The 27,813-nt window shown below is 38.4% G+C and overlaps 1 protein-coding gene across 2 annotated transcripts in view; it reads right to left on the minus strand.

Annotated features, from left to right (window-relative positions):
• The window catches only part of EPHA6 (EPH receptor A6), a 445,064-nt gene that overhangs the window by 108,656 nt on the left and 308,595 nt on the right, over nt 1-27,813 (minus strand). For both annotated transcript variants that reach the window (XM_071756858.1, XM_071756850.1), the window contains exons 7-10: nt 23,563-23,725; nt 12,029-12,137; nt 6,374-6,444; nt 2,890-3,015 (exon numbers count right to left, since the gene is read on the minus strand). In XM_071756858.1, the coding sequence (XP_071612959.1) occupies nt 2,890-3,015; nt 6,374-6,444; nt 12,029-12,137; nt 23,563-23,725 (469 nt within the window). The remainder of the gene's footprint in view (nt 1-2,889; nt 3,016-6,373; nt 6,445-12,028; nt 12,138-23,562; nt 23,726-27,813) is intronic.

Below are 27,813 nucleotides of genomic sequence, written 5' to 3' on the forward strand. Positions count from 1 at the left end.
ATTAGCATAAATTAATTAAGTTGAGAATAAGGACACAATTTTCACCTGAACTAAAACCAATGAGCTTAATCCTTGTCTGTAATATTCAACTCCTTTGAAATCAGCACGTATACTGGTGTTGAATGCAGTTCAATGTGCTTTATAATCAAAGACATCAATATCTACAGCATGTCTGACAAAAAGGAAGAAATAAAAGAAATCAGGTAGAATGTTTTCTGCAGAAGTCAGTCCTCTGTGGCCTCTCTCAGGTTCATAATTCCAGTGGTGCACAGTGCCAGCCACCTATTATCAAGCTTAAGCAATCAGGTAAACTCTAAAGCACTCTAACAATATGGACTGCAGTGTGAAACAGAATTTTCTCTCTTACTTTCAGATCAATACTTTGCTTCCCCTGTTTGTTAACAGACCAGGTTTTATTTCTGTTTTATTATTTGCATGACATTTTTTAGTGCACAAAATAATTTTTAGCAAAACTGGAGACATTTCTGCTACTATCAGTGTAGTAACAGATCACTAAAATGAGGGAGCACAACTTAAAAATACCTATCCTTTCTCAAGGAACTAAGATGCATGAAACAAAGATAAGAAAGAAGGATCACAGTGCATTATGTCTTCTGACAGTAATCTTGACAATACTTGCTAGGATGAATTTTTGGTAGGCTGAGTAAAAGCAAATTAAAGAAAATTTTTTCCACTAACCCCCATCTACAAGATGTAACTATAATTTTTGACGCCTGTAGTACTGTGAATGGTTGCACTTTTTTCTTGATGGTGTAATGTTAGAGAAAGTAAGTAAGATTTAAAAAAAGCACATTTGTATGGTGGCATTTACTTAATAAGTAATAAAAGAGCATTGCTAAAGAAAGTCCAGAATGGATAGCTCAAAATGGGCATTGGAGTATGAAACATAGTAATTACTGATACTGAAATAAAAAAAACAGTGAGGTGAAGACAAAACGTCTGTGTAGTCAGCATTTTGTAAGTACCTTCAAGACAAGTAAGTACCTATAAGACTGCAAATTCCCAGATTCAGTCACTCTTTATATCTTAAGGGCATAGAGAAATAACCATATTGTGTAAACTGAAGACAGGTATTGTGTTAGCATTTCATGAAAAGATATTAAATTTTAGAGTTTGAAGTAGCACTCAGGACTCTGTTCCTATATTCACCAAATTTTCTGACACAGACCCTTAGTTCTCTCACCTTCTCTTTCTATTGGGGCTGAGAAATGATTAATGTTCTCCAGATATTGACAATGTGTGGGTAACGATACAGAGGATGTAATGCACCAGAGGAACTGGTCAGAATAAATCACAAGAAATAGCTTTATAAGGCTTTACATGGGTTATAATAGCTTATAAGGCTTTGTAAGGCTAATCTTTTCAAATATTTCACTTTTGTTAACCACACAACTGCGTTTTCTATAATCACCAGGTTATAGAACCACTAGTTGCTGCCACCAGGACTTTCAATGAGCTCTAGATAGCAGCCACGAGCCTTTATCCCTATGAATAACTTTAAAAGTTAATGTGTGGGAACACTTGCACAGCACTTTCATGAGCAGCAAAAAATAAGAACCAAAGCAAAGCTAAGGCAAGGGGATAACAACGCACAGAGCCGACATGCCCATAAACATAGAACATGAGCAAGGGATACGATCCCTGAAAGCACAAGGGGAATATTATCACCCTCAGAAAAGAAGGCCAATATCCATGCAGGAATAAAGAGCTTCCGAAACTTATATTCAGACACCTGGGAAATGGCTTACAGCTCCAAGGAGAAGTTCCTAACAGAAGATAAATACCTCATAGATAAGAACAGGATCTAAAACAAATGTACACATGTAATTCTTTCCTGTCCTCACTACACACTTGGATAAACAGGGATGTAAGTGGAGAACCTGGAGCTATTTTCCCCATTTGTCTTGCTTCACAGCTCTTTGTCACCTTTCGTACTGTCTACGCTTTCTCATCAGGGCTTCCTCTTATCTCTTTCTGCCAATGATGCTTCTAAGAGCTACAGTGACCTCTTAACAGCTACAGGAAAGCCTGTCCCAGGCCAGCCTCCCCTTTTCCCCCTTGTAATCCTCCTATTTTCTCTTTCAGAATACTTTTTTTCTCAGTGATATTCTCTATATTCTTCTGTACCAAGAAAATAAATCTGACTGGTTTTATCAGTCTCCTACACAGGAAGGGAATTGTGCATTGCCCACAGAATTGTTATCCTCTGATGTTTGATTAGGAGTTTTAGTTATGTGAATTTCAGTTGTAAAATTCTATAAAGGCTTGTAAAAATAACAAGGATGGTCACCTAATGTTAGCATTTGGTAAGATAGCATCCTGCTGAATTGATTGCATTGCCCACTTCCCAAAACCAGAAAAATATTACAAGGAGCAGCATTAGTAAGAAGCAAGACAGTTGTGTTGAGTACAAGTGGACATGTTAATAGTGATCTTATCACCCCCTCAGAAAGAGATTCTCATCTAATCTCCCATTCAGTCCCAGAGAATATTTGTCAGTTAATATGGCAAATGATGAGTAATGCATTGTTTTGAGTAAATTTGAAACAAATCAATACCAAACCAAACCAAAACCAAAATCCAACCGAATAAACAAGCCCCCAAACCAACCCTACCCAAAAAAACAGAGAAAGCCTCAAAAAATTTGGGATAAACCTATCACTCTGGGGAATATGCCTCAAGGACTCCTTATTTGTACCATGCTCACTTTTTGAATATTGACCAAATACAATACTTCACTTGAGAGTGAACTGGTCCTATCAGAGAAATATGCCCACATTTTTTCTTGTACTTGACCACTTGCACGGATGACTTGAGAAAAGCACCCTATCCCTGCTGAGACATTTTTTAAAGTGTCTGTACTTTTACCTGCCCCAATAACTCTCTCAATGCGAATTCTTGAAGGATCTATCTCCTTTGCGAACTCATGGACAGCAAGAGATGGGTCTTCATAGGTGTCTGGATCGATGTATGTTTTAATTCCTGGGAAATGTACTGCAAAAAAGACAGAACACCAGTAATTGAGCATTCTTTTAAATTCAGGCACTTTAACATTATGCTATTTTCTTTTTTATTTATTTATTTATTTTATTTTTTTTTATTCTCATTGACTAGACAGTAGAAATGATTGGAAATAATATATTACATCTTCCACATTTAAAGTTTCAGAACCCAAAAAAAGAGAATAGTGATCCAAAATTACTAATGCTTGCTACTGATTTCACAGAAGCCAACTGTAGTATGGACATGAGTAGTCTACATTTGCTGGAAGCACCAGGGCCTTCAAAGATTAAATTAATGCAAACTTAAGTATTTCCTCTTATCCTTCAAGTGGCTTTTTTAGGTGAGGCTTCTGAGACATAAAAGAACTTGGTGTTACAACTCCACAGGCAGAGGATTAGCTTCTGCCAACCTGACACTAGCAAAAGCTATAGTACCCATAAAGTACTGCTGAAACTGTGAATAGGGTCCCCCTGGGCCCTGCTCAAGTCTCCTGAGATGTTCTGGGTGACCAAAAGCATGGATACTTCTTCAGGATTGCCATAATGCATTGCTACATCAAACATGCTTTCTGTCAAACGCCTTTATAAAACTCAGTCTTTGGTATTCAATTGGTAAGATAATGTCAAACTCTTATGGTGTTTAGTCTCTGTCCCAGCTGTACACAAGCATCTCATGAGGTTCAGCATTTCTGGCAGGAAATAAAGTTTTTGCAATTTTTTCCTTAGGAAAAAAATACAGCCCTAGGTACATTCAAAGGGAGATGCTACTTTGTGTAAGATGAAGCACATTAGATTATTTTTTTTATTCTCAGAATTTCCTATCCAAATGCTATTTAATATTTTAGTCTGAAGAGGCTCTTTGGAGTCTCTGCACTTAGCTGATGTAGCCATAAGGAATGCTTCAAGTACAGTTGGTAAATCTGGAAAATGCAGCAAGTCATGAGAGAAAATACCAGCTCTGAGTTGGCCACTTGAAAGAGTGTCTACAGAGACACCAAGTGAGGAGTCAAAGATACAGGGAAAAACAGATTCTGAAGACTATAACAGTGATTACTGACAAAGCAGATTATATTCCCCTTTGCTGCTCCTTGGGATATTTAGGCAATCTGTCCTTTAATTCAAAAACAGTGCTTTCTAATTCACTCTTTCTGTTTACTGGTGGGTGGCTGAACATTTCTTTTGTCAAACAGGTCCAATCTTTAAGATCCTTTTCTCTGAGGAAGGGGCCTGAAAGACTCTGCTACTTTGCTCTCTTCTGATCAGCTTGAACTGTGAGAGAGCCAGGTGCAAGACAAGAGCAAAAAATATCCAAATCCATTTACAAGGTTTCAACAATTTCTGTCTGCTTTCTTGGAGATGGCTGTGGTGATAGTGGGGTGGTGCCAGATTGCTTTGGCAGGCTCCAGCAAGCCATCATTTTCTGGCATAGCTAATGTCCCTTGTGATCTTGAGTATGGCATGTCCAGAACTTATGTTGATTGTCTTGGACTATCTGGATAGGATTTTTTTAGGCTGCTGCCATGTGGTTGTTAAGTTCTGGAAACCTTTCAATTCATTAACTGAAGTTGATGTAGATAATGCATCTCCTCTTATCAGGGTAAGAGGAGAGTACTGCAGCTGGGTCCAGAGAAGCTCTTTTAAAAGAATTAAAAACCTCTCACCCTTCTTCTTCTTATCACGTAGTAGCTGAGTCTAAAGCAGCTCATTATTTGGTGAGCTAAATGCCTTAGGTGAAGAACACATCTTCAGGATACATAAAAGTGGCCAGGCTTCATTAAGTAGTGTGCAACAGCAATCTGGATCACTGCAAATAGAGTTCCCACATCATACAGAAATGGAGAGGACACCAGACATCTCAGGATGTCATGTTATCTGCAAGATCACAGATTCCTTTCTAACTCCCTTGAAAGGGTTTATTCTGAATTCTGAAAGCTTTTTCTGACTCACACAGAGTTCCCAAGGGAGACAAGACAGATGAGCAGGAGATGTTTTTGGTTTTTTGTTTTTGGTTTTTTTTCTGCACACAGCAGAACCATAGGATGAAAAGTGTGATTGTGACAAATCTGGGAAAAGAAACAGGTGATGCTGTGGGGTTTTTAAACTTTTCTTTTAAAACAGCTTCAGCTGACCTCAGAAGAGATCACCCTTATACTGATACCAGAAGAGACTGTGCAGCCCTACATATTGTTTCAGGTTGAGATACTGGATACCAAATCTATAGTAGTCGGCAGTCAGATAAGGATTGCTGATAGCATGAAGGAGATACTTAGAGAGGTGCTGAGAGCTCAGTGTAAAGAGAGTATTGCTGGAAAAACAGCCTTAGCTGCTGGGGTAAGTCAGACTCTTTATCCTTGGGTCTATGGAGCACATACATGAGTAGAGACTTTCCCTCTCAAGTCTGATACTGAGGTAACTGCAAATGAATGAGAAGCCTCTGAGATGATGCTTTGTGTCAATGTGAGATTCACTCAGCACCTACCCTGGCCTGAAAGACTGAGTGGGGCTGCTCTCATATTCAGACATGGTCTCAGAGGCATGTATCAAGCTCTCCAGAAGGAAGGTTTTTGTCTTTTCTCCTTACTGACCATGTTTAGAAACACATGACAAACAAATCTTCCTAGGAAGTATCTTTTATGGGGAAATGTGTCCTTTTCCTTGACAGAAAGAGCCATTTAGTGGGATAGAGTGTCATCACCTAAAAAAGATTTTACTGGTGACCTAGCTTGTGTCTTGATCATATTATTTCCAGGTATATTATACAAAATGACAAAAAACCCACACAAACCCCTTTGTGTAATACCCTTTGAATAAACGAAAACTTCTAGTAGGTAATCTAAAATTACAGTGAGGGTAGTAATTTAAACTAAGTAAATAAATTAAACTAAATAAACTAGTATACCACCCATGAGAGACTGCCAGGATTTTCTCTCACTGTACTGACCAGTGAGAAGTAACATGAGAGAAGGTAACCCATTCCACTTGTTATTTCTTGGGTGGCTGGAAGTATAGATCCCTAAAGCCAAAGAAAGCTGGGTACAAATGAAGTACATAGTCACCAAGAGAGGAATTTTGAGGCAGTCCAGACCAGCTGAAAATTCAAAAAATATACCTGAAAATGTGATAAATATCTTTAATAAAATACTAAAAAAGGTTTTTAACCAGAGTGAATCCGGTGAAATTGTTGAAGAGAACATATTAAAAAAACCCAACACACCCTTGACGGTGCAGACAATAAGGAATAATTCAAATGGCCAGATTAAAAAAATCAAAGGCAAAGGCAGTATAGATAACAATGAAAATAATTTAAAACACGATACAGATATCATGTAACACAATGTTGATCTACTTACAGTCTCCATTTTGCAAATGAGCCCTTCTTTTCTCTTCAGATTTCATTTTGGCCTTTATATACCACTGGCATCTTTTAAGAAAAACAAGTAAGGTTTTAATTAAAACTCTCGTCATGCATAAAATAAATGTATATTAAGTTTTATGTGCACTTTTATGAAAGTCATAATATTTGCTTTTGGAATATATATTTGGTTATTAATCTAAAGAGAGATATATGCATGAAGAACTACGAACAAATTAGATGCAATTAAAAAGAAATAACAGTTAAATGATTAGTACGAAAATTGCTATTTAAGTTCACAAGTCTGATGCAATTTTATTTCCAAGTTTGACTCCTCCAAAAAATCGTGACACTTTAATAAATTATTAGATCCCTACATTCTTGTTTGCATGCATTAGTTTTCACTAATTAAACTTTATCCTATTAACCTTCATATCCAGTGGGACAAAACCCCTCACTGTTTCTCCATAACATAACAGGTTATAAGACTCCACCATGTTTTGTGAAAAAAGAAGATATTTTTTCACATCAGGACAATTTAGGTTTGGTTTGGTTTTTTTGTTGTTTTTTTGGCTGTTCTTTTTTTGAGTAGCTCTTAATTTTTCTAAGATAGCAGGTTCCCTGTAATGGAATTTCTCCCAGCCTGAATGCTGCCTACCTGCAGGACTGTTAATGCTGATTTAGAGGCTTACATGATACAAACAACTGCTTCAGTCGTGAGAAACACAAAATATTTGCTCATGGTCTTAAAGCTCTTTCTCACTCACTGAACAACCTAAGTAGCATGATTCAGAGGAAAATATTTTGTTCTATAGGCTAATAATTGGCTGATTCTGTGATTCTAAGGGCTAAGGGCTGTTGGGGCATTGACCCTGAGAATCATGTTGCATGTGGACATGTACTTTGGTGTACAGACATTCAGTCCCAAGACCAGCTTGAAAGAAATTACTGGCCTCTGCGTGTTCATTTACCACCCTTAGAAAATAAAATAAGCTATAAACATAGATAGCATATTCAGTAAAAAAATGGAATTATGAGAAATATGAATAGCCCTGAGGAGAAGTACTAGGGGATGTTGGTTGATCAAAGCTCAATGGTCAGAAAGCCAACTGTATCCTGGGATGCATCAATAAAAGTGTGGCCAGCATGTCAAGGGAGGTGATTGAAAGGAGGTGACCTGATCCTCTACTCTGCTCTGGTGAGACCCCACCTGCAGTACTCGGTCCAATTCTGGGGCCATCAAAACAAGAAGGACATGGAGCTGTTGGAGCAAGTCCAAGGGAGGACCATGAAGATGATCAGAGGGCTGGAGCACCTCCGCTATGAAAACAGGCTGAGAGTTGGGATTGTTCAACCTGGAGAAGAGAAGGAGCCAGGGACACTTTATAGCAGATGCCTAGTACCTAAAGGGGGCCTATAGGAGAGCTGGGAGGGACTTTTTGCAAGGGTATATGGTGGTAGGGCAAGGAGTCGTATCTGAAGGAGGCTAGATTTAGATTAGATACTAGGAAGAAATTCTTTGATGTGATGATTGTGAGACACAGGAATAAGTTGACCAGAGAAGGTGCGGAGCCCCTTTCCTGGAAGTGTTCAAGGCCAGGTTGGACAGGACTTTGAGGAACCTAGTCTAGTGGAAATTGTCCCTACCCATGGCAGGAGGTTGGAACCAGATGATCTTAAAGGTCCATTCCAACCCAAATCATTGTATGATTCTATGACTGTGAACACATCACCTCATTTCAGTGGTTCATTTTAACTACTGAAACAGAGACAAGTATTCATTCAGTGCTACAGAGGGGATGATGAACACCTGAAGAACAGAAACTTTGGAAACTGTCATGATTCTGCACCATTATGGAGGGAAACAGCAACCTGCAGATCCTCAGCTTCAGTAACAATCTTTAGATTATACACCAATTACTGGAATCACTAAGCATGCCAGTGCCATTTTTAGGATTTGAATAACTTGTCTGTATTGTGTCAGCTGCCAAGAACACTGAACATGAGTATTTAAAGTGTCTGCCCAAGGGACCAGTCAAAGAAACAAAGATTTAACCCTGTCCAATCCTCCTAAGTATGCATGTACTCCCAAAGTTTGACCACAAAAGCCAGTGAGTAATCACCAGCAGAGGAGTCTTTGGCTTCCTGTTCCCTGTTAGTGTTGGCTAAAGAACAATCAGAGAGGAATAATTTCTGTAACAATAAGAATAAATCACACTGAGTTTTAACTTCTGGAGTTTAGCCAAGCCCCCCCGTCTCACTGCATATCCTCTGCCACGAAGTCGCTGTCGCTTTCATTTTTCTCTCTGCAATTGACAGCCCTGCTTCCTGCTTGCTCTTGGTGGATAATCACTCGGTGAAGTGCAGAGGCAGGTGCTCATTTAACCCAGCCTCTCCACTATGAATAGACTCATCAGCAGCCCTGTGACTTGACAGCTCATCAAATTGCTAATTCTAAATAGTGGAGCAGAGCACATCTGTAGGGTACCGATCCCATTTTTCATGCAGAAATTTGCCTCCAGTCCTAGTAAATTGAGTATTTATTCAAAATTTTCTTGCTCTGTCTTCTGCAGAATACACTTATCACCCAAACAGAGCTTCAAAATGAATCCATATCTCACGTAATTGAAATGGTCCCATTGAGTAACATGTTAGAAAGCTAAGAGAATCTCTGATATCCTTAACATTAGTGAACAGGAGGAATAAACAGAGAAAGAAAATAATTTGCATAATTTTTTTTCAGTCTTGAGTTTAGTGAGTTTTTTTCTAAAGGAAGAGTATGAGTTATATTTCAGGATTCCACGTGAGGATTTAACACAACCATTTCCTCTGAATTTTGTCTTTGAATATTTCCTCTCTCTTCTGAAATACCCTACTGTTTGTCAGTGTGTACAGTAATCGTAGGAATATTTACTTAGCTTCTAAGATTACCTAAGGTCACAATACTTAAGGTCCAATGTTAGCTGCTCCCGTTAACTCCAACATAATGTTAGACTTAACTGATTATTTAGTAGAGACACCATAAATTCACACAGTGATAGCTACTGTAATGACATATTTTGTTGCTGGGGTACTGCAAAAACCCCCTCTGTCCTGCACTGATAGGACTTCACTTTCTTTTCAAATTAGAGGGAATGCTATACCAACATACCAGATAGTTGATCTGCGATGACCATTATTGCAATAAGAGGAGTCAGTGTCCTGTCTTTTCTCTAATGTTCACAGAATCATGGAATCATCTGGGTTGGAAAGGACCTCTGAGATCATCAAGTCCAACCCTTGATCCACTACCCTTGTAGTTACCAGACCATGGTACTGAGCGCCATATCAGTCTCTTCTTAAAAACCTCCAGGTTTTTAACAACCACCTCCCTGGGCAGCCCATTCCAATGCCTGATCACCTTCTCTGTAGAGAATTTCTTCCTAATATCCAACCTAAGCCTCCCCTAACAGAGCTCAAGTCCATGCCCTCTTGTCCTACTGATGGCTGCCTGGGAGAAGAGCCCAACCCCCCTCTGGCTACCCCCTCCTTTCAGGGAGTTGTAGAGAGTGATGAGGTCTCCCCTGAGCCTCCTCTTCTCCAGGCTGAACAGCCCCAGCTCCCTCAGCCCTTCCTCACAGGACTTGTGCTGGATCCCTTCACAGCCTCCTTGCTCTTCTCTGGACCTGCTCCAGCACCTCAATCTCCTTCCTGAACTGAGGGGCCCAGAAGGAAAAAAACCTGATACTTTGATTATTATATATGCTCAGGCTTCTCTAAACCAGAAGAGGCGCAGAATTCTGTCACAGCTCTGAATTTTTTTGTCCTCAGGGCAAGCAAGAAGAAAACTCCACAGAGAACCCTCCTAACACAGAGGCTCTTCAACTGTTGTTTTATGCATTTGAAGGAGGGAGAGGGGAAAAGCATCCAGGGCCTGGAGCCCATGCAACCCTTCTGCAGAGCTCACTGCAGGAGCTATGAGCCTGTACCCTCTGCTTGAAGGTCCCTATCTCTACAGAACACAGTCTGGCTTTAGGCCTTCCTGATCCACGGCAGCACTGCAGTGCTACTGATGTCTCAAAGACGAGACAGAGACATAGTATTGTTCTTCTAAATAGGATTGTTCTTCTTAAAATCCTTCTTTGCTTCCTGGTGGAAGCAGGTGAAATCCTGAAATCACACAGGAGACATCTGGAAACTCAGTGAAAAAGGAAACAAGGCACCATGGAAGTCACTACCTCTGTCAGAATCTGAGCTCCAGCAAGGACTTATGTTTTGACCTCTATGTACATTTTTTTAGCAATTTTTAGAATTTGTGAGTTCCCTCAAGACCTTCTGTAAAGTCATGGCTGTTTTACCTCATGGGAATGACTCATGTTGGAAGGATTCATGAAGGACTCTCCCATGAGAGGGACCCCGTGTTGGAGCAGGGGAAGAACATGAGGAGTCCTCCCCCTGAGGAGGAAGGAGCGGCAGAAACACCGTGTGGGGAACTGACCCTAAACCTCCCCTGCCCCCCTGCAATCCATGGGAGGGGTGGGTGGAAGGTATCAAGGTCTGATCATGTTTCCTCTTTATCCTGATAGACTAAATTAATCATTTTTCTTTCCAAGTTGTGTCTGTCTCATTTTGCCCATTACCATAACTGGGGAGCAAAAAGCTCCCTGTCCTTGTTCCAGTTAATGAGCATTGTGATGGATTTTCTCCTCCCTGTTCCACAGCGTTTGTGTGTGTGACTGAGTGGAGGCTCAGTTGGTACTGGTTGGGCCTAAATTGACACGAGTGTAATCAAGCATGGTATCTGGCCACTCAAATGAAATTCAGCTTCCATAATTTCATTATTTGATCCTGATCAAACTGAAGGATGATGGGCAACCAGCTCTGTACTGAAAGAATTGTAAGTAGAAGAATCAGGGTAGATAGAAAAATAATCATTATCCAGACTGGTGAATTTTCCTGCCAGTACAATGGTACTACTGTAATGTAGATTTAATTGGGATATCTTCAATCCAATTAAAAAAAAACTCCCCAAAGCAATAAAACAGGACCTCTAGAATAGTTCCAATATTTTTGAGTAAAATTCCTATATTTTCTCTTACTAGATGCAGAAATGTGTATATAAAATACATACATAGTTATATACAATTTTTCCTACAAACTTAATATAATAAAAATAATAGTTTTAAATGTCCACTCAAGCCTCTTTAGCTTTAGCAAACTACACTGCCAATTCCAAGACATCAAAAATCCTAAGGTTATACACTGCAAAGCTTTGCAATTGGCAGTTATGAGATTTTCTAAAAAATACTGTGGGATTTTTTTTTTTGTTTTGATGTATTGTATCCTAATGTCAGGGCTTTGAGCATGATGGTACATTGTATTTTTAAATTCTTCCTCTGCAGGCAAGATGTCAAGAAATTATTTTAAAACCAGGTAAGCTATTTCCTGATTTCATAAAATTACTTAGCTGCCCAAACCAGGTTTTTATAAAATACAACACTCACAATAGAACCCTGGGTATGAGCAGAGCTGAACAAAGAGAACATTGACTCTGCAATTCCCAACCCTTATTGTAGCACTTAAAATGTAGTGAATGGCCTAACCATTATTATTAAATTCTTAGTTTTGGATGAGTTAGCCCCTGAGTAAATGAGAACACTGTAGTGTTAATTACCTCCCAGTGATCAGGAAGAACAAAGTAAGGATGACCAGGAGAGTGAATCCACCAACAGCAGCAGTGGCTATTACAAGAATCTGTCCCTGCTCCGCAGCCATATCAGAAGCTGAAAGAGAAGCCCAAAGAAAAGAGGTTAAAGCTCAATTGGCCAGGGTTCTTGCAGGATTGATGATAATATTTCACTGGTCAAATGCTTCAACTACAATGTAATAGTTTCCAATGTAATAGCTTAGCAAGGACATCAGACATGAACGAGCCTGTGAAGTAAGATACCGTAATCCATGCAGTAACTATGATGAAGGGGAGAAGATGTTTACAGGATTTTAAAATGAGGAGTTGGCATTATCAGACATGATTTACTAAAGTTTGAATATGATGGGATTTTGGACACCAAACTAGAACATATATTTTCTTTTGCTTTATGTAACTTAATTTTGCATCTCACTCAGACCTTCTCTCCATCCAGCTCATTCACTGAAATCAGCAGCAGTTCTATGTATATAAGAGGTACTAAACTGGGCTAAGGAGAAGGCAAAGCAGAAAAAGCACACTTAATGTGCTTTACACATTCTGTATATCTGGTGTTTACACTGTGACATACACTGTGTGTGTATGTCTGGTGTTTATTTTTATTGTCACAACATGTATACAGTTATAGCTATAACATGCTCTGGAGATTGGCAACACTGCAATAGAAAAAAAAAGTACTGATTTTCTTATGCCTCATATTTCTCTCTCTGCTTTTTGTAGGACATTTAGGAGTTTAAAAATTTCACCTGAAATTATCTGGTCTCTAGGCACTTGCTCTTTTTATTAATTTATTCTGTATAATATTAAATCTTGACATTGACAAAGTACTTACTTACAGTACAGTTGGTCCTCACTGTCCAAGTACTACATGAGCAGAAAAATAATTCAGCTGAGTTCTTTATCTCCTGTCTTGTGATAGTTTCATTTCTTAAAATTTTATATCTTAAACTCAGTTACACTTGGACATTTTTGCCACCTTCAGTTTACCTAATTCTTACTTTCTATTTCCAAAAGAAACATAACAATGTTCTGAAAGGAGAATACATAATTCTATTAAATAATCTCTGTCAGCAGTACCGAACATAGAAAGGAAAATAAATTTTAGATTTATAAAGAAAGAAACTTTGATTTTTTTAAACTTCCAAGCTGTTTCATAAGCAAAATCTTCACCTTTCCTTAGGTACCAGATGATTAAACTTTAGGGATATCACCTAGCTTGCTAGAAGAAAAAGATTAGCAGGTTATAATCTCTCCATTAATAAAGTGCAATACAATGTACACACTGCTTCACAAAGCCTCATAAAATGCACATTCCAAGAACAAAAACTGGCTTCTAAATAATACTTGAGAGTGGTTTAGAAATTGGCAGTGTAAACTGTCTTTGTAATAGTAGTAAAGCAAATAAAAACAATAGCAGTTTGTCAAATTTTCAGCAAAACCAACCTCTTCAATTTCTGATACTAGGTTTTTGCCCATATAAATAAATGGAAATATGCAAATGCATTTAATTACAAGGCATTGAGTATCTGTGGTCATAATCTCACCACAGACAAATTAAATACATACATGTTCCAATCAAGAATGTAGCAAATACCCAGTGAATAGCTAATCTCCAAAATAAGTATCTAGTGATACTATGGGATTCTAGCTCTGCATTGTGTTATGTTCCACAGGGTCAGATTTAGTTAGAAAAATACAACATAACAAATATCATGCCACACAAGTAACAATGCAAATAATAACAGGCTCTCCAAACCAAATGCTAAATACTATTTTCAGACCAGCAGGGGTTGTGCTAAATGTTGCAAAGATTGTTACAGCCAGGCAGAGTCTGAAGGTCTAAATGGAGGAGGAAAGGTTTATAGATGAGACTGTCTTGCCCATCTCTCCAATGGAAGTGAGAGGACAAACTGCAGTCCACTTTTCCACTTTTTTTTTTTTTTTTTTTTTTTTTTTTTTTTTTTTTTCTATAGGAAAGAGGTATGCAAAAGCAGTGAATTCAGCAGGAGAAAAGCAGTCCACGGGCTTGCATAAACAAGCTGTGGTTCTCTGCAATAAACATTCGTTTCCAAGGGGACAACCCAGGGCCTTTCTTCCTGAGAATTAAAGGTACAAATGTAGGAACTTATTCCACGGTCCAAAAAAGCACTCTGCAACTAGTGAAGTGAAGCAAGTCACATGCCCTGGATCATTTCTGGTGAATGGAGCTTTTATTTTTTAGTGTTTCAGCTAAAACAGAATGTAATCTATCAATTTAATTATTTTTTTTTTTCTTTTTCTTGCAGGAATAAGAGTCAAAATCATGAAGGGGAGAAATTTCAGACTGGCTAAGGTCTTTCACCCCTCTCAGCAATACAACTTTTAGCTGAGACTGTATGTATTTAATGAATGATCATTTTATTTATCTTGTGCTTTACTTTTTTGGCAGAGGTGCCAGAGTCCAATATATTAGGATTTTTTTTTCAAGTAGCCAAATAACTATAAGGGGCTTTCAAGCCTGAAACATTCTTATGATCTTAATTTACTTGTCAGATAGAAATGTCAAATGACAGACAAGTATATTTGGAAAATGGGGATTTGTTAAAACTGACAGAGAAGCAGGTAAGGCAAAATGAAGGAAATAATTATTTTTGCTTGGAGTTATCCTTCTAAAAATCAATAAAGGCATGGTGAAGTGAACAACATATATATATATATACATACATATATAAAAACACATGTGTATGTGCATACACAGACTTCTCACATGCAGGTAAAAGGTTCCACAAACCATTATCTAAGCAGTGAGAAGATGGTAATTAGGGACACTCAATAATGAAAATGTTTAAGTATTTTGCCATTCTAAATTAAATTCATCATGTCCCTTAATATCTCTGTTCTTTTCTCATTTCTACAGTTTTCTCCTGAGGTGAAGTTGTAAATAACAAGAGATTTAACATTTATTGTTTCCTTTATGCATGTTCTTGATTCTTTTTTATTGCTTCCTGCCTTTTCTTCCTTTATTTTTCCTCTCCATCAGCTATGCATATTAGTATGTGACCCTGTGTTTCTCCCCAGGACTATTCTTCATTATGCAAGACAGAAAAAGTCAGTTTAAAAAACAATTACATGTTGAAAAGCCAAGCAGGTTCCTGCAATGTTATTTCATCTCTTTGTGTACGTACATTTGAGTACTGCATTTAATCATGAGAAGTAAATAGAATTTTTTTTCAGAATCTCATTTATTAAACAACATGGCCAGTACTCACATAGCTAAAATCAGTATTTTGTTGTCTCTACAATGTCCAGTGTACAATCTCATATACCCTGACTATGCACCACCTAAATCCACCCAGCACAAGAATGATTACTAGATCTGTCATCATAGGAAAGAATGTGGCTGTATCATCTATGGGGCCATATTTCATTTGACCTTTAAAGCTGATAGGCACAGGGGTGAGGAAGTGCTCTTGCAACAGGAATATATAAACCACTAGCAGTGTGCAGTTGCATAAGGAAGCTTAGCACCCACTGGTTCGGCTGGCTATTTTGTCTGGCAATATGTTCCATTCTCTCTGCCTATCTGCTCAAGAAACTACTGTTGGCAAAAATATGCCTGAAAAAAATCAGTAAGATAAGACAAAGAAAAGGGAGGATTTATTATTTACCCCAGCAGATTATTAGACAGTATACGTGTATACAGAATATATATTTAAACATATATGTGTATGTATCTGTGCGTGTCAAAACTCTTCAAAGACATTGTAGATAAAACCAGTATGGTTAGTCAAAGCAGTGATTTGATTTTAAAACTGCAGCATATATCATACAAAACTGCAGCATGTATCATATATGTACCCAGAAATATATATCCAAAGTCTTCACCCCCATTGCTCTTCATGCTTAACTCAGGTTATATACCAAAAATTACATTGTAAGTGTTTAATTGCATAGTTTCAGCTTCCTTACTTAACACCACACCCAGAAATCTCTTCTGCATCCAACCTGGTGTCTGTTCTGCTCCCAGCATCTACTCTTCACATCCAGTCTCGATATTCTATCTCAGCTCCTCTCTGGGCTCTTCATCCAAGTGTGTGGAGGAAGAGCTGTGTTTTACCTCCTTTGTGGGCTGAAGGGAAATGTCCCAAGGCTTCTTCAGTTACTCACTGAGCAGACTGGAAGAAATGCTGCAGACTCTTCAGTCACTGTGCAAGAGGATGGATCTTCCATCTCTGTTCTCCTTTATTTTCTTTGAGCAAATTTTGCCAAAATCTTTTAAAAGGTTGTGTACTTTGTATAAAAGGGCTGGAAGTCCTAATGACAGCTCACTTCTGCTTCTGAGCTACATCATTTAGTTATTTCAGTTTGACACCTATCAGGCAGTGGACCTTCCAGCAGAGTAAAAGATAAAACAGTCACAGAAGACAGCTCGACAGATAAGAGTCAGTGGCTGTAAGATATGTATGGACAGTAAGAAGCAGAGCTGTAATAGAGGAACTGGCTGTCAGATGGATTTATAAAGCATTGTAAAAAAATGGTACTTAAGAATAATAAGAAAGAAAAGTATAAAGTTAGACTTTATTAGAGTAACCTTTACATTTTCAGAAGTGCTACAGTTCCTGTGCTGCAGTGAGCTGATGGGTTCCAGTCTAGGGGGGAATGCAGGAAAGTGAGGAGGCCATGGAAAGGAAATTTCAAAAAGGAGTTTAAAAAGAGAAAAACAATGCCATCACTAGCACAAGAAAGTAAAACGTCTTGATATATATTCACTGGCAGCCTTCTAAGTATTTCCCCTAATGCTAGCCTCCTGACCAGCGGATGAACGGAAAGCCTGTGCAAACAGTTTGAGATCTGAGCAAGGGTGTTGCTCTTGTTTAAAAAATGCAGAGGAAAGGTAAAGTCTCTGGGGCTTCTGGGAACATACAGTAGAGAAATTAGGTAAGCCAAAGTCTATTTGAAGAACAAATGGATGAAAATATAAAACAGAGTAAGGAAACACTTCAAGATTAAAATGTGGCATTCTGAGGCATCCAGTGCTGACTACTCTGGAATAAACAGTAGGATTAGGCAGACATGGGGAGACATTCAGCAAGACAGTTTCTAAATATGAGATATGCACTGTCTTATTTGCTCTGTTCAAGCAGAAATTTAATTTACTTTTGTCAAAATACCAAACATTCAAAAAAAAGAATTAAAAAAAAAAAATCTCCATTTTGCACTGGCAATTCAATAGGCTTCTAAAAATCCCACGCACAGCTTCACTCTTGTGGCAGGAATCAGAGCATGTGTTTGAAACAATAATGGCCCCCTCCCTTGAGCTTTGGAGTTCTGGAAAGAATGGAGAAATTCTTCCACGAAAAAAAGAATGTTTTGAATCACTGCTTTAAAAAAAACAATGACAAACAACCAAATTAAAAAGTCATCCATAAACAGCTAGTTAGAGAAGGAGAGAGAAAAGAGGGAGAGACAAAACAGTTAGAGATTAAAGCATTGGGACAAATAGATTTTTATTCTTAGAATATATTGTATTCTATCCTAGGAAGGACCAGAGTTTTTTATGATGACTGAGATAGTTGGTATTCCTGATACTAGGTACTCCTGATGCAACCAGGAGTTATCTCTACAAGGGGCAATGGCTTCAAACTGAGAAACAGTAGATTCAGATTAGGCATAAGGAAGAAATTTTTTTACTATGAGAGTGGTGCACAGGTTGCCCAGAGAGGTTTTAGATGCCCCACTCTTGAAATTGTTCCAGGTGAGGTTAGACAGGGCTGTGAGCAACTTGATCCCATTGAAGATGTACCTGCTTATTGCAGTGGGGTGGACTAGAGGACCTTTAAAGGTCCTGTCTAATCCAAAGTATCCTGTGATTCTATGATTCTATACATAAAAGGAACTATGAGTGAAGTTATGCTTCAATTTATAGCCACAGTAGTGGTACACGTGTGTGCTCAAGTGTATAAAACCCTGTCAACATTGCTATAAATGTTTTGCCTTAACTGTGTGTAGCAGGTGCTGAAACAGGGAGAACTGAATAAAATGTCAATAAGGAACCGAGTCAAAAGCAGCAGTTACTGTGCTTTGCAGAAGGTATTGCATTTCCCAGCAGCAACCTCTTAGCTTTAACAGCAGAACAAATGCCTGACAACATCCTTTTTACCTTGAAGAGAATTTTTCTGACTTTTTTAGCTGTTTCCTTTCACAAAGAAAATACAAATTTTACTCTTCTGGATGTTCCATTTATTGTTATCTGCAGCAGGGAGAAGAGTTGAGCAACAAAATGCTCCCCAAGGAATGGCTGCCTCAGTCTGCTGGTCAGAAAGTGAAGGTGCTTCCTAAAACTAAATTAGCATTCCATGATTAACTTACTGTTTTTTCATTGCTGCTACAAAGTTGGTCTTATTTCTGCCTCATGCAGCACTATTAATAATTATACAAAAATGTTGTATGTATGAAATTTTATCCTATAAACCTAAGTGGCTCAGCTATTTGAAGTGTTTCAATCACTAGACTGGAGAAGGTGTGACAGCATTGTCCTACCAAGGACAGTATGTTTTAGAACACTGATATGCATGTCTCAGAAATGAGGAATCACTACTTTTTTTTTAGAATTTGTCTATCACTTTAAAGAAAAATCCTAATTTTTGACTGCTCACTTCACCACTATTTATTTAAAAATTATACCAATAATCAAGCAGGGTGAATGGAATAATCTTGGACCTGCAACTGGTCCTGGAATTCTTCTCTAGATGCTAAGATTATAAGTTATACAGCTGGTGTACATATATATATATATATATATATATGTATATATATAAAGGATGTTACAAGCTAATGCCAACTGAGAAAAATTTTTATCAAACACAGGACTTGAAATATTTATTTTTTTTCGTGAGGATGTTGGTTGTTAAATTTTCTGTTGACAATACAGACTTTTAAAATATTATTCTGCTAACGAAATATTAACTTTACATAAAATCAGTATAGCTCACATTAAATTAATTAAAATCTGGATAACTTAAAGACTACAAAAAGTAATTGCAAATGAGGAATTTTCACAAGGTAACTTGTTTCTAATGGGTAGAGATGGAAGGAGCTGCAGTAGACTGCCTTATTGTTTCAGAATAATTTAGAAGAATATCAATTCTAAAAATTAGAAAATTTTCAGCTGAGCTGCATACTCCCAGAGAAATAAACCATAGAATGGTTCGGGTTGGAAGGGACCTTAAAGATCATCTAGTTCCAACCCCTCTGTATGGGCAGGGACACCTCCCACTAGATCAGGTTGTTTAAAGCCCCATCCAACCTGGCCTTGAACACTTCCAGGGAGGGGGCAGCCACAACTTCCATGAGCAACCTATGCCAGTCTCTCCACCCACACTCTGAAGAATTTCTTCCCAGTATCTAAATCTATCCTCTTTCATCTTATAATTATTACTGTCACTCCATGCCCTGGTGAAAAGTCCCTCCCCAGCTTTCCTGTAGGCCCTTTCAGATAATGGAAGACTGCTGTAAATTCTCCCCAGAGCCTTCTTTTCTCCAGGCTGAACAAACCCAACTCTCTCAGTCTGTCTTCTTAGGAGAGGTGCTCCAGCCCTTTGATCATCTTCATGGTCCTCTTCTGGACTTTCTCCAATAGCTCCATGTCCTTCCTGTGTTGGAGGCTCCAGAACTGGGCACACTGCTCCAGGTGGGGCCTCACCAGAGGGGAGCAGAGGGGAAAGTCCCCTCCCTTGATCTGCTGGGCACACTTCTTTTGATGCAGCCCAGGATGTGGTTGGCTTTCTGGGATGAAAGCACATATTGCTGGCTCACATTTAGCTTCTCATCACCCAACAGCCCCAAGTCTTTTTCCTTATGGGTCTTCTCAATCCATTGTCCATCCAACATCTATGTTGCTTGGGATTGCCCCAATGCAAGTGCAGGACCTTGCACTTGGCCTTTTTGAACTTGATGAGGTTAGCATGGGCCCAATTCTCAAGTCTGTCAAGGTCCCTCTGCATGGCATCCCTTACCTCCAGCATGTTGACTTCACCACACAGGCTGGTGTCATCAGGAAACTTGATGAGGGTGCACTCAATTACATAGTCCATGTCTCCAACAAATATGTTAAACAGCACCAGTCCCAGTAACAATCCTTAAAAAAATCACTTGTCACTGGTCTCCATTTGGACATCAAACCACTGACCACAACTCTTCTGAGTATGAGCAGCCAGCCCATTTCTTATCCACCAAGTGGTCCATCCATCAAATCTGTATCTTGTCTGCCATGACTTCTCAAATGTGAAGGAAAGCATCTTTGTAACTTCATCCACAAGTTCTCTCGGGTTCTGTGGGTGGATCTTGTTAGTTCCCATAGACTTTGTACATTCGGGTTCTTTTGATGGTCTTGAACCTGCTCTACTTGTATAATGGGTGGATTTTCCTTCTTGCAGTCCCTGCCTTTGCCTTCTGCAACTTGGGTGGTATGGCCAGAGCCCTGGCAGTTAAGACAGAGGCACAAAAGTCATTGAATACCTCATCCTTCTCCATATTGCGCATGCCCAGGTCTCCCATTTCCTTCTGGAAAAGACTCATATTAACTAGTTTTCCTTTTCTCACTGATGAACCTGTGTAAGCTTTTCTTGTTACCCTACATGTCTCTAGTCAGATTAAATTCTATCTGGGCATTAGCTTTCCTACCCTGATCCTTGGTTGCTTCGACTACTCCTTTGTACTCCTTTCCAGGCTATGTATCCTTGCTTCCATCCTTCTTCTTACATCTGGGTTCAAAAGCTCCTTGTTCATCCATGCAGACCTCCTGACGCTCTTGCCTGCCTTTCTCTTTGTTGGGATGCATTGCTTCTGGGCTTGCACAGATGATCCTTGGATATTTACCAGCTTTCTTTGGCTTGATTCCTACACAGCTTTACTTGGACCAGTTTGTAAGTTACATACACACTAGCAAAGGTAAACTAACGTTCAGGAATACTGATATAACTATGCACTCCAAGTCTCAACAAAGCCCTCCCCAATTCTCCCATCTAAATGGAGTCCATTACCTTGGTACTGACAAAAATGATGCTATGTTCTAGTTTTGCAATTGTGTAAGACAATGTTCTAGTTCAGAAAGCAAGTGCTTAGACCTATAAGTAAATCAAACAACAGAATGATAAGGAGGGAAGTGGTGTTAGGTCTGATTATTGCATCATAAATGGACTCAGTTTCCCAGTTTAATTCAGTATCAGGTTCAGCTCTGATATTAGGGTTCCAAAAGGATGTAAAAATTTTGGAGGGCTACAAAAGAATTAATGATTTGGAAAACTGGGGTTTTTTTTATGAGAGTGAGAGGGATAACTTATGCACTTTACAGGAAAGACAAGAGAATTCTTTAAAATGGCATACACACATTTAGATGAGGAAGAGATTTCTTCTATCATTTGGCTTTCTAATTTGGCAGAAAAACTTTACAAAGTGCAAGGTAAATAAAAAAAATCAGACTAAAAATGAGGTGCAAATTTTAAATTATGAGGCTTAAGGACTGGCACCATCTGTCAGTAATGGTGAGCATTACTGTGAGACTTTAAATTGAGGTTGTATATAGTAGGGGTTACACTTCAATCTATTATTATATTATTATCAGGTGTCTAGAAAAGTTACAGTGTTACAGACATTTGGTCCATGTCATGCAAGGGGTAGAAATCAATGATCATAAGCACCTGCTATTGGTTTAAAGTTTAGAATAGGTCAGTTTTCAAAATACTGATGTGAGGAAGTAAGGTATTTGGAGACTAACAAGGCACTTGATTGCTCACTGAGTACTGCTTCGATTTGAAATAAGTAATATTCAGCAGCAGGCATTTACTTTGGTTGCCCCCCCCCCTTTAAAATCTAAAGCAGTACAGTATAAATATTTGAATAAGACCACACCCCTTTGAACCACTTTTAATTAAACTGAAGATTTTATCTATCTCCAGGTACCATTTGAAACACAGGCAGAATTTCTCCTGCCCTCCATCTCAACAGATCATAAACAAAAACTCTTCTGCCTACACCTCCTTTCAATTACACTATGATTTATACTTATAACAAATTAAATACTTCTAGTCAAGCAGAAGATTAAGCAAAAAAAGGTTGGTAAAAAGCAAATATATAATATGTATTTATGTTTCACTATCAAGATTCACACTGAGTGCTTAGAAGTAATAGAGGTAATAAATGTTTAAGAGCATTGTGATCAACATGCAGCCCAAGAACAAGTTGCATTAGTGCAACCAGGAAGATGTGGGGCTAGGAAGGAGTGGGTGGACTCTCACTCCCAGGAAATGTTTCCATCAGCAGTACCAAGGAGAGAAATGTCACTTGAACCACAATCTTTCTGTGTATTTAGATGAGTAAGTCACATTTTCCCAAAGATAGTTTTGGCTTATAGAGGTTTAAATAACATTTATTTTTGATAAGAGTTATGTCCCTGGGTGCCTAAAGCCTAGTATTTATTGCATCAGAATATGCGGAGAGCATATACTGGAATTCTTGAAAGCACCCAAGTGCTCAACTCCTTCTCAAACCAATTGGCTTAAGCACACAGAAAATTTTTGAAAATACAATTAGGCATTAAGCACTTGGAAATCTACCTCTCAAACATTTTTCAAACAGAAGTTAAGAAGCAGTGAACATAGAATGCAAGCCCATGGGTGCTCTTGAAAACACTGATATAGTTTTGAGTCTGTATTTTCACTTAAGCAACTTGAATTCTAAAACACTAATGAAAAACATGGTATACATAATTGGTTAATTAAAGTAATTTCATTAATGAGTGTTTTAGTGTTGTACCTACTACACAGATATTTTTCAAATGCTTGTAAACACCTTGTTTACAGTTTCTTTGAACAAGGAGGGCAATACATGACATAAATATAAAATTGTTCAGAGCATGAACACCATGCATAATATCAAGCTTTTTGCATACTGCATAACAATATATAGGCTTTTTGCATACTGCATAACAATATATAGGCTTTTTGCATCTTACTGGCAAGTTTAGCTGGCTTACTGTTTGATGAAAATGCATATAAAAGTTTTCATTTTTTTTTTAAATTTGTAGAGTCCCGAAGCAGTAAAAACTACAGAGAAGAGACTCCATCCCTGTGTTTTGAGAGCTAGCATGAAGCTGCTGGACTTACGTCAAGCCTGACAAAAAGTATTTCTAAATGTCACAAAGAAGGCCTTCTTTAAGCAAAGAAAGGATCATCGAATCATAGAATATACCAAATTGGAAGGGACCCATAAGGAAATTTCACAGAAGAAAACATTCCTTCAGCTGCAGTGTTGGCCTAAAATTTCTATTTGTTGTTATAAATTCAGAAGTGTGAGGCTGAGGCTTATTTGGTTTTTGTTGTACATCAGCGGCTATTCTGGGATAAGCAAATGGTATAGATTCAACCATTAAAACTCCCCGTGTCTCGCTGTTTTACAATTAGATACTACTTCTACTGTATTTGTGCTTTTTTTTTTTTTTTTTTTTTTCCTTCAGTGAAACTTACTTTCATCTCCAGTTTCAAATTCAAACTTCTGGCTATAGCCGCTGTATCCTGCTGCCGTCCTGACTCTGATATGAAATACATACTTGGTGGCTGGCTTGAGACCTGTGATGATAACACTTGGAGCCTTGGACCTTGTGGAGGAATAGCTGAGCTGCTCATGCTCCTGTGGGACAAAAGAGGGGAGAAATGGTATCAAGTTGAGTTCTACAAACTTTGTAAAAATGATACAGCAGAACTGAAACTCCACATTCTTCTCATGAATGTAAAACGTATTCATTAAAGCATGTGCAAGTATGGATTTCTGTACCTTGATTTTGTGTTATAGTCATAACGCGTGATATCCCTTCACTCGGATTTCAATTTTTTTGTCTTTAATCTTGCATAAAACCACATCACATCTCTGTGGCTTGGGTTAGTAATTACAATGTAGCAAAACCAAGATGGAATTAGTACAAGAGTACATTCACAGAAAATGGTAGCTAGAATGGCAGCTTATTATTTTTGCACAATGGACAAAGTAGGGGGCCAGTAAATGCTAGCTAGCTGTAAAGCAAGGGTGTGGGAGTATCCAAATACCCGCTACTCACTTCTACCCGCAGGTAGTGCCAAAATGCCGGCGCTATCCGTGGGTAGGCCTGTGGGTAAAAGAAAATCAAAATTAACTTTTTCTTTAAAGTCTGTAAAACTTCTAGCACGGTTCAACAGCCTCACTGCTGCCGAACTTGATGTCTCTTTCCAGGTGGCTGTAATGCAGTCAGACATGAAATTCCCTTTCACACTCTATAAGGAGAAACGCTCTGCAAAAGCCTCCGCTTATCTCCCAGCAGCTGATCCTCGGCATCTGCTGAGAATCCCTGACTCTCACAGAGATGATTCAGAATTATGATGCACAGAGATCACTGTGAATTACTGCTGTAGACAAGCTGCTGGAATATGGAGACGATGTTAATTGCTGTGTAAAAGCTAAGTATTTTTTGCTAGACAAGTCATTGACTATGCTTCTATATGAGGGCATGACTTTAAAAAAAGAGTTTATTCCCTGCTATTAGTTACTGTCACCTGATAAATCAGTAATCTATAATGTTTTATATGGTTCCTTAAGGCTAGCTTTACTTTGTTGCAGCAGGATTTGTCTCCAAAAAGGCATCTGAGCAGAAATGTCCTTGAAATATGCTTAACAATCCAACTGTGGTACCCATAGGGCACCATATACATTTATTATACCATGCAGTAATATTAGAGTATGCGTAGGTTATTCAAAGTGTACTTCCAGCCTCTTAAGAAGGAAAAAATTTGTTTCACAGAGTAGGTATAACCAAGAGAAGAACAGGTTTCAGTTAGATTCTGTTGGACTCTCCAACTCTTCCCAGCAACATACATATATTTTTTACATAAACTAAGCAGTTGGATATGAAACATGCTGAGCCAGCTACAGTCATGGTGTAACAGTGACATTCACATAGGGCAGCAAGTGAATCAGTATTCCCCCCAGCAAGCATCCAAGGACATGGCTAAGAAAACCAAATTAAAAACCAAACCCACAAAAACAATCTAATAATCTTACTTCAAACTGTGGAAATAATTTGAGAAACTATAGTAAGAGGAAGTATTGATTTGTTCTACAGTCTTATTACCAAATTCTGAAACAGGAAGAAGCATGTATTTAAGTTGAAGTAGTAAAACACAGTTTACATGTAATCTTATGGATGGAGACTACAATTAGAATACTATCTAATAGCTTCTGCAACTATCAGATTTACTTAAAATGTTATAAATTCCCTTTGAACATGTTGGTGGATATTAGACTTCTTTTAGAAATTTCAGAAAATATCTATTTTCTTCTGACAGAAGGCCAATCTGTTAAAAAGATGTTTTGGGTTTTGGGTTGGTTGTTTTGTTTCTTTTTTTTTTTTTTGTGATTAAGCTCGTTTTAACTTGAAAAAAACCCATGTATGTGAGAAAAAAGCTATCAAACAAACAAACAAACGCACAAAAAGATGTAACAGGAAAATACCCAGATTTGTAAGTAACTGGAGAATTCTTACAAATACAGAGGAGTTTTCATACCACTTTATGGACATTTCACAAACACTCAGTGTCACAAATAGCTAATTTCTATTCTATAGCCTTCTTATATAAACATCCCAGTGTTTCCATGTGTACAGGGGTCATATAACTTTACCTGTGACTTGGCTAGGGTATGCAAACTTGGAGAACATGACTTGAACTTATTTAGCAATGAAGCTACTGACTAAAGTGTGCATTTCTGCCCAAAGATACCAAGTCTTTCAAAATCAGCTAGAAACTAGCCCAAAATAAAAAATTAGGGAAAAAACCAAACAAACCACCTGATGATGCACAATCTTAAAATGACACTGAATCATAGGAAATGCCCAGTCTTTGTGTTCTAGCCTGTTAAAAACAATAGCAATGCTAGTCTGTTTCTGCACTTCAGTCCAGGTAAAGACATGCCATTCAATGAAGTTAAGATTCTGGATATGTTAATTACAATTTAGGTAAACAAAAAATGTTTGTTTACAAGTATTAGTATGCTTCAGTTCCAAGATTTAGTGAGAACTATGTGCTACATCTGTCATGACTGAGACATCAGTAGACAGAGACTTTGGAATACTTCAGAAATTTTTATTCAGGTTCTGCAACCTGTAAGATCAGGAGGAAACGAGAACCTAAGGGATTTCACTTTACAATGTAACAATTGCAAGACAATTTAATTCCCAGCCTACCTTGTTGCTTGAAATCAGGTTCTAAGCATTTAGCAATTTACTGTGGGTTTTTTCGTTTTGTTGTGTTTTTTGTTGTGTGTTTGGGGGTTTTTTTGGTTTTTCGTTTTTCTGATCTGCTGGAGAAATTGCAGTAATAAAGTTTCAGAATAATTTGATGGAACTGTAAGAAGAAATAGGTTCCTTCCGAAGAGGATGAAAATAGAAATTTTGCCAAAAATTGGTGAAGACTCCCCAAGATTCAATGATCTGATTTTCTCCCTGAAGCTCACGGAACAAGGGCAGTGGCAGCAAAGAACTGGGAGTAATTTCTGAAAAAAAAAATCTGTTCTATGTGTCATGGTATAGTGGTTATTATTATAGGCTAATTACTGCTTGTCTTACTTGCATTTGGACAATAGGAGGTCCCTAGCCAGGGATATGGACAGACAGTTACACAGCATAATTCATTATTTTTATTTGGTCTGAGATACTAAGTGTGACAAGGACAGTGATGGTAACATTTAATCAACAAAATGGGTCCCTCTGTCAGCGTGTGGCTAACAGGAGCTCCTGAGGGGTAGGCATTTCTGCCTGTTCCTTCTGGGCACTGGCAGGTATTTGGTCACCCCCAAGGACTTGCTGTCCCCTCCCCACCTGCCTGGGGCTGCCCTGCAAGAGGCCCTGAGTGGTTCCATCACTTTGCCCTCCCATCTCCTTTCTTCTTTTCTTTCTGCAGCCTCTTATGGCATCCATCACAAGATCTGAAAAACGATGTCTAAGACTCCATGATCATGAAAGTAATACTGCTGTCACATGTGAAAGGGAGTAGGATTTGCTATTGCAAGTGAAATAAGGGGAAGGGAACCTGTCACCTTAGTGCTTGAGAGGAAGAGGCTTCAGAAGCATGTACTTGAGGAGACAGCTGCTTAAACTCAAAATGAAATGATTAGTAGCTGGAAACTTCACATTGTTTTATGTGAAAGTTTCACACAAAGAAATCAGCTTTTTTGGACTGGATTCACACATAATATCTTTCTCCAAAAGTGGATGCTTTGGCATTTATCCCTTCTTGCAACAATGACTACATCTGCAGCCTACCTGGAAAGCCAGAGCTTTTCATAGGGAGACACAATTTGAGGTTGATGGGGGTGGCTCTCAAGGTAAGCCACTCCTTCTGCCATGATATTTCCCAGGAAGGCTGAAGATGGTCTCAGAACAGTTCAGGCCTGTAGAGAAGTCTGGCATGCTTTGTCTTTTTCTTGAAAAAGGTAATATGCACTTACTTCTGAACAGATCTGGGTTCAAAAAGTGAATTTTACATGCAGGACTTGGATCCACTTCCTGCATGTTAGTGCATGCTTTTACCAGACCCTTATTTAAAGTTCTGGCAAAATTTAGACATATATCAGTCCCTCTGCCATGCACCCTATTTTCTATTGGAAGGAGGAATGGTTTGTTTTTGTGGGCTATAAAGAGCCACAATATGCTTCGTGATAGATCTCTGACATGGACAGCTATGGGACCATGA

Source organism: Heliangelus exortis, chromosome 1 (genome assembly GCF_036169615.1).
Source record: "Heliangelus exortis chromosome 1, bHelExo1.hap1, whole genome shotgun sequence".
In the NCBI taxonomy this organism is placed as follows: domain Eukaryota; kingdom Metazoa; phylum Chordata; class Aves; order Apodiformes; family Trochilidae; genus Heliangelus; species Heliangelus exortis.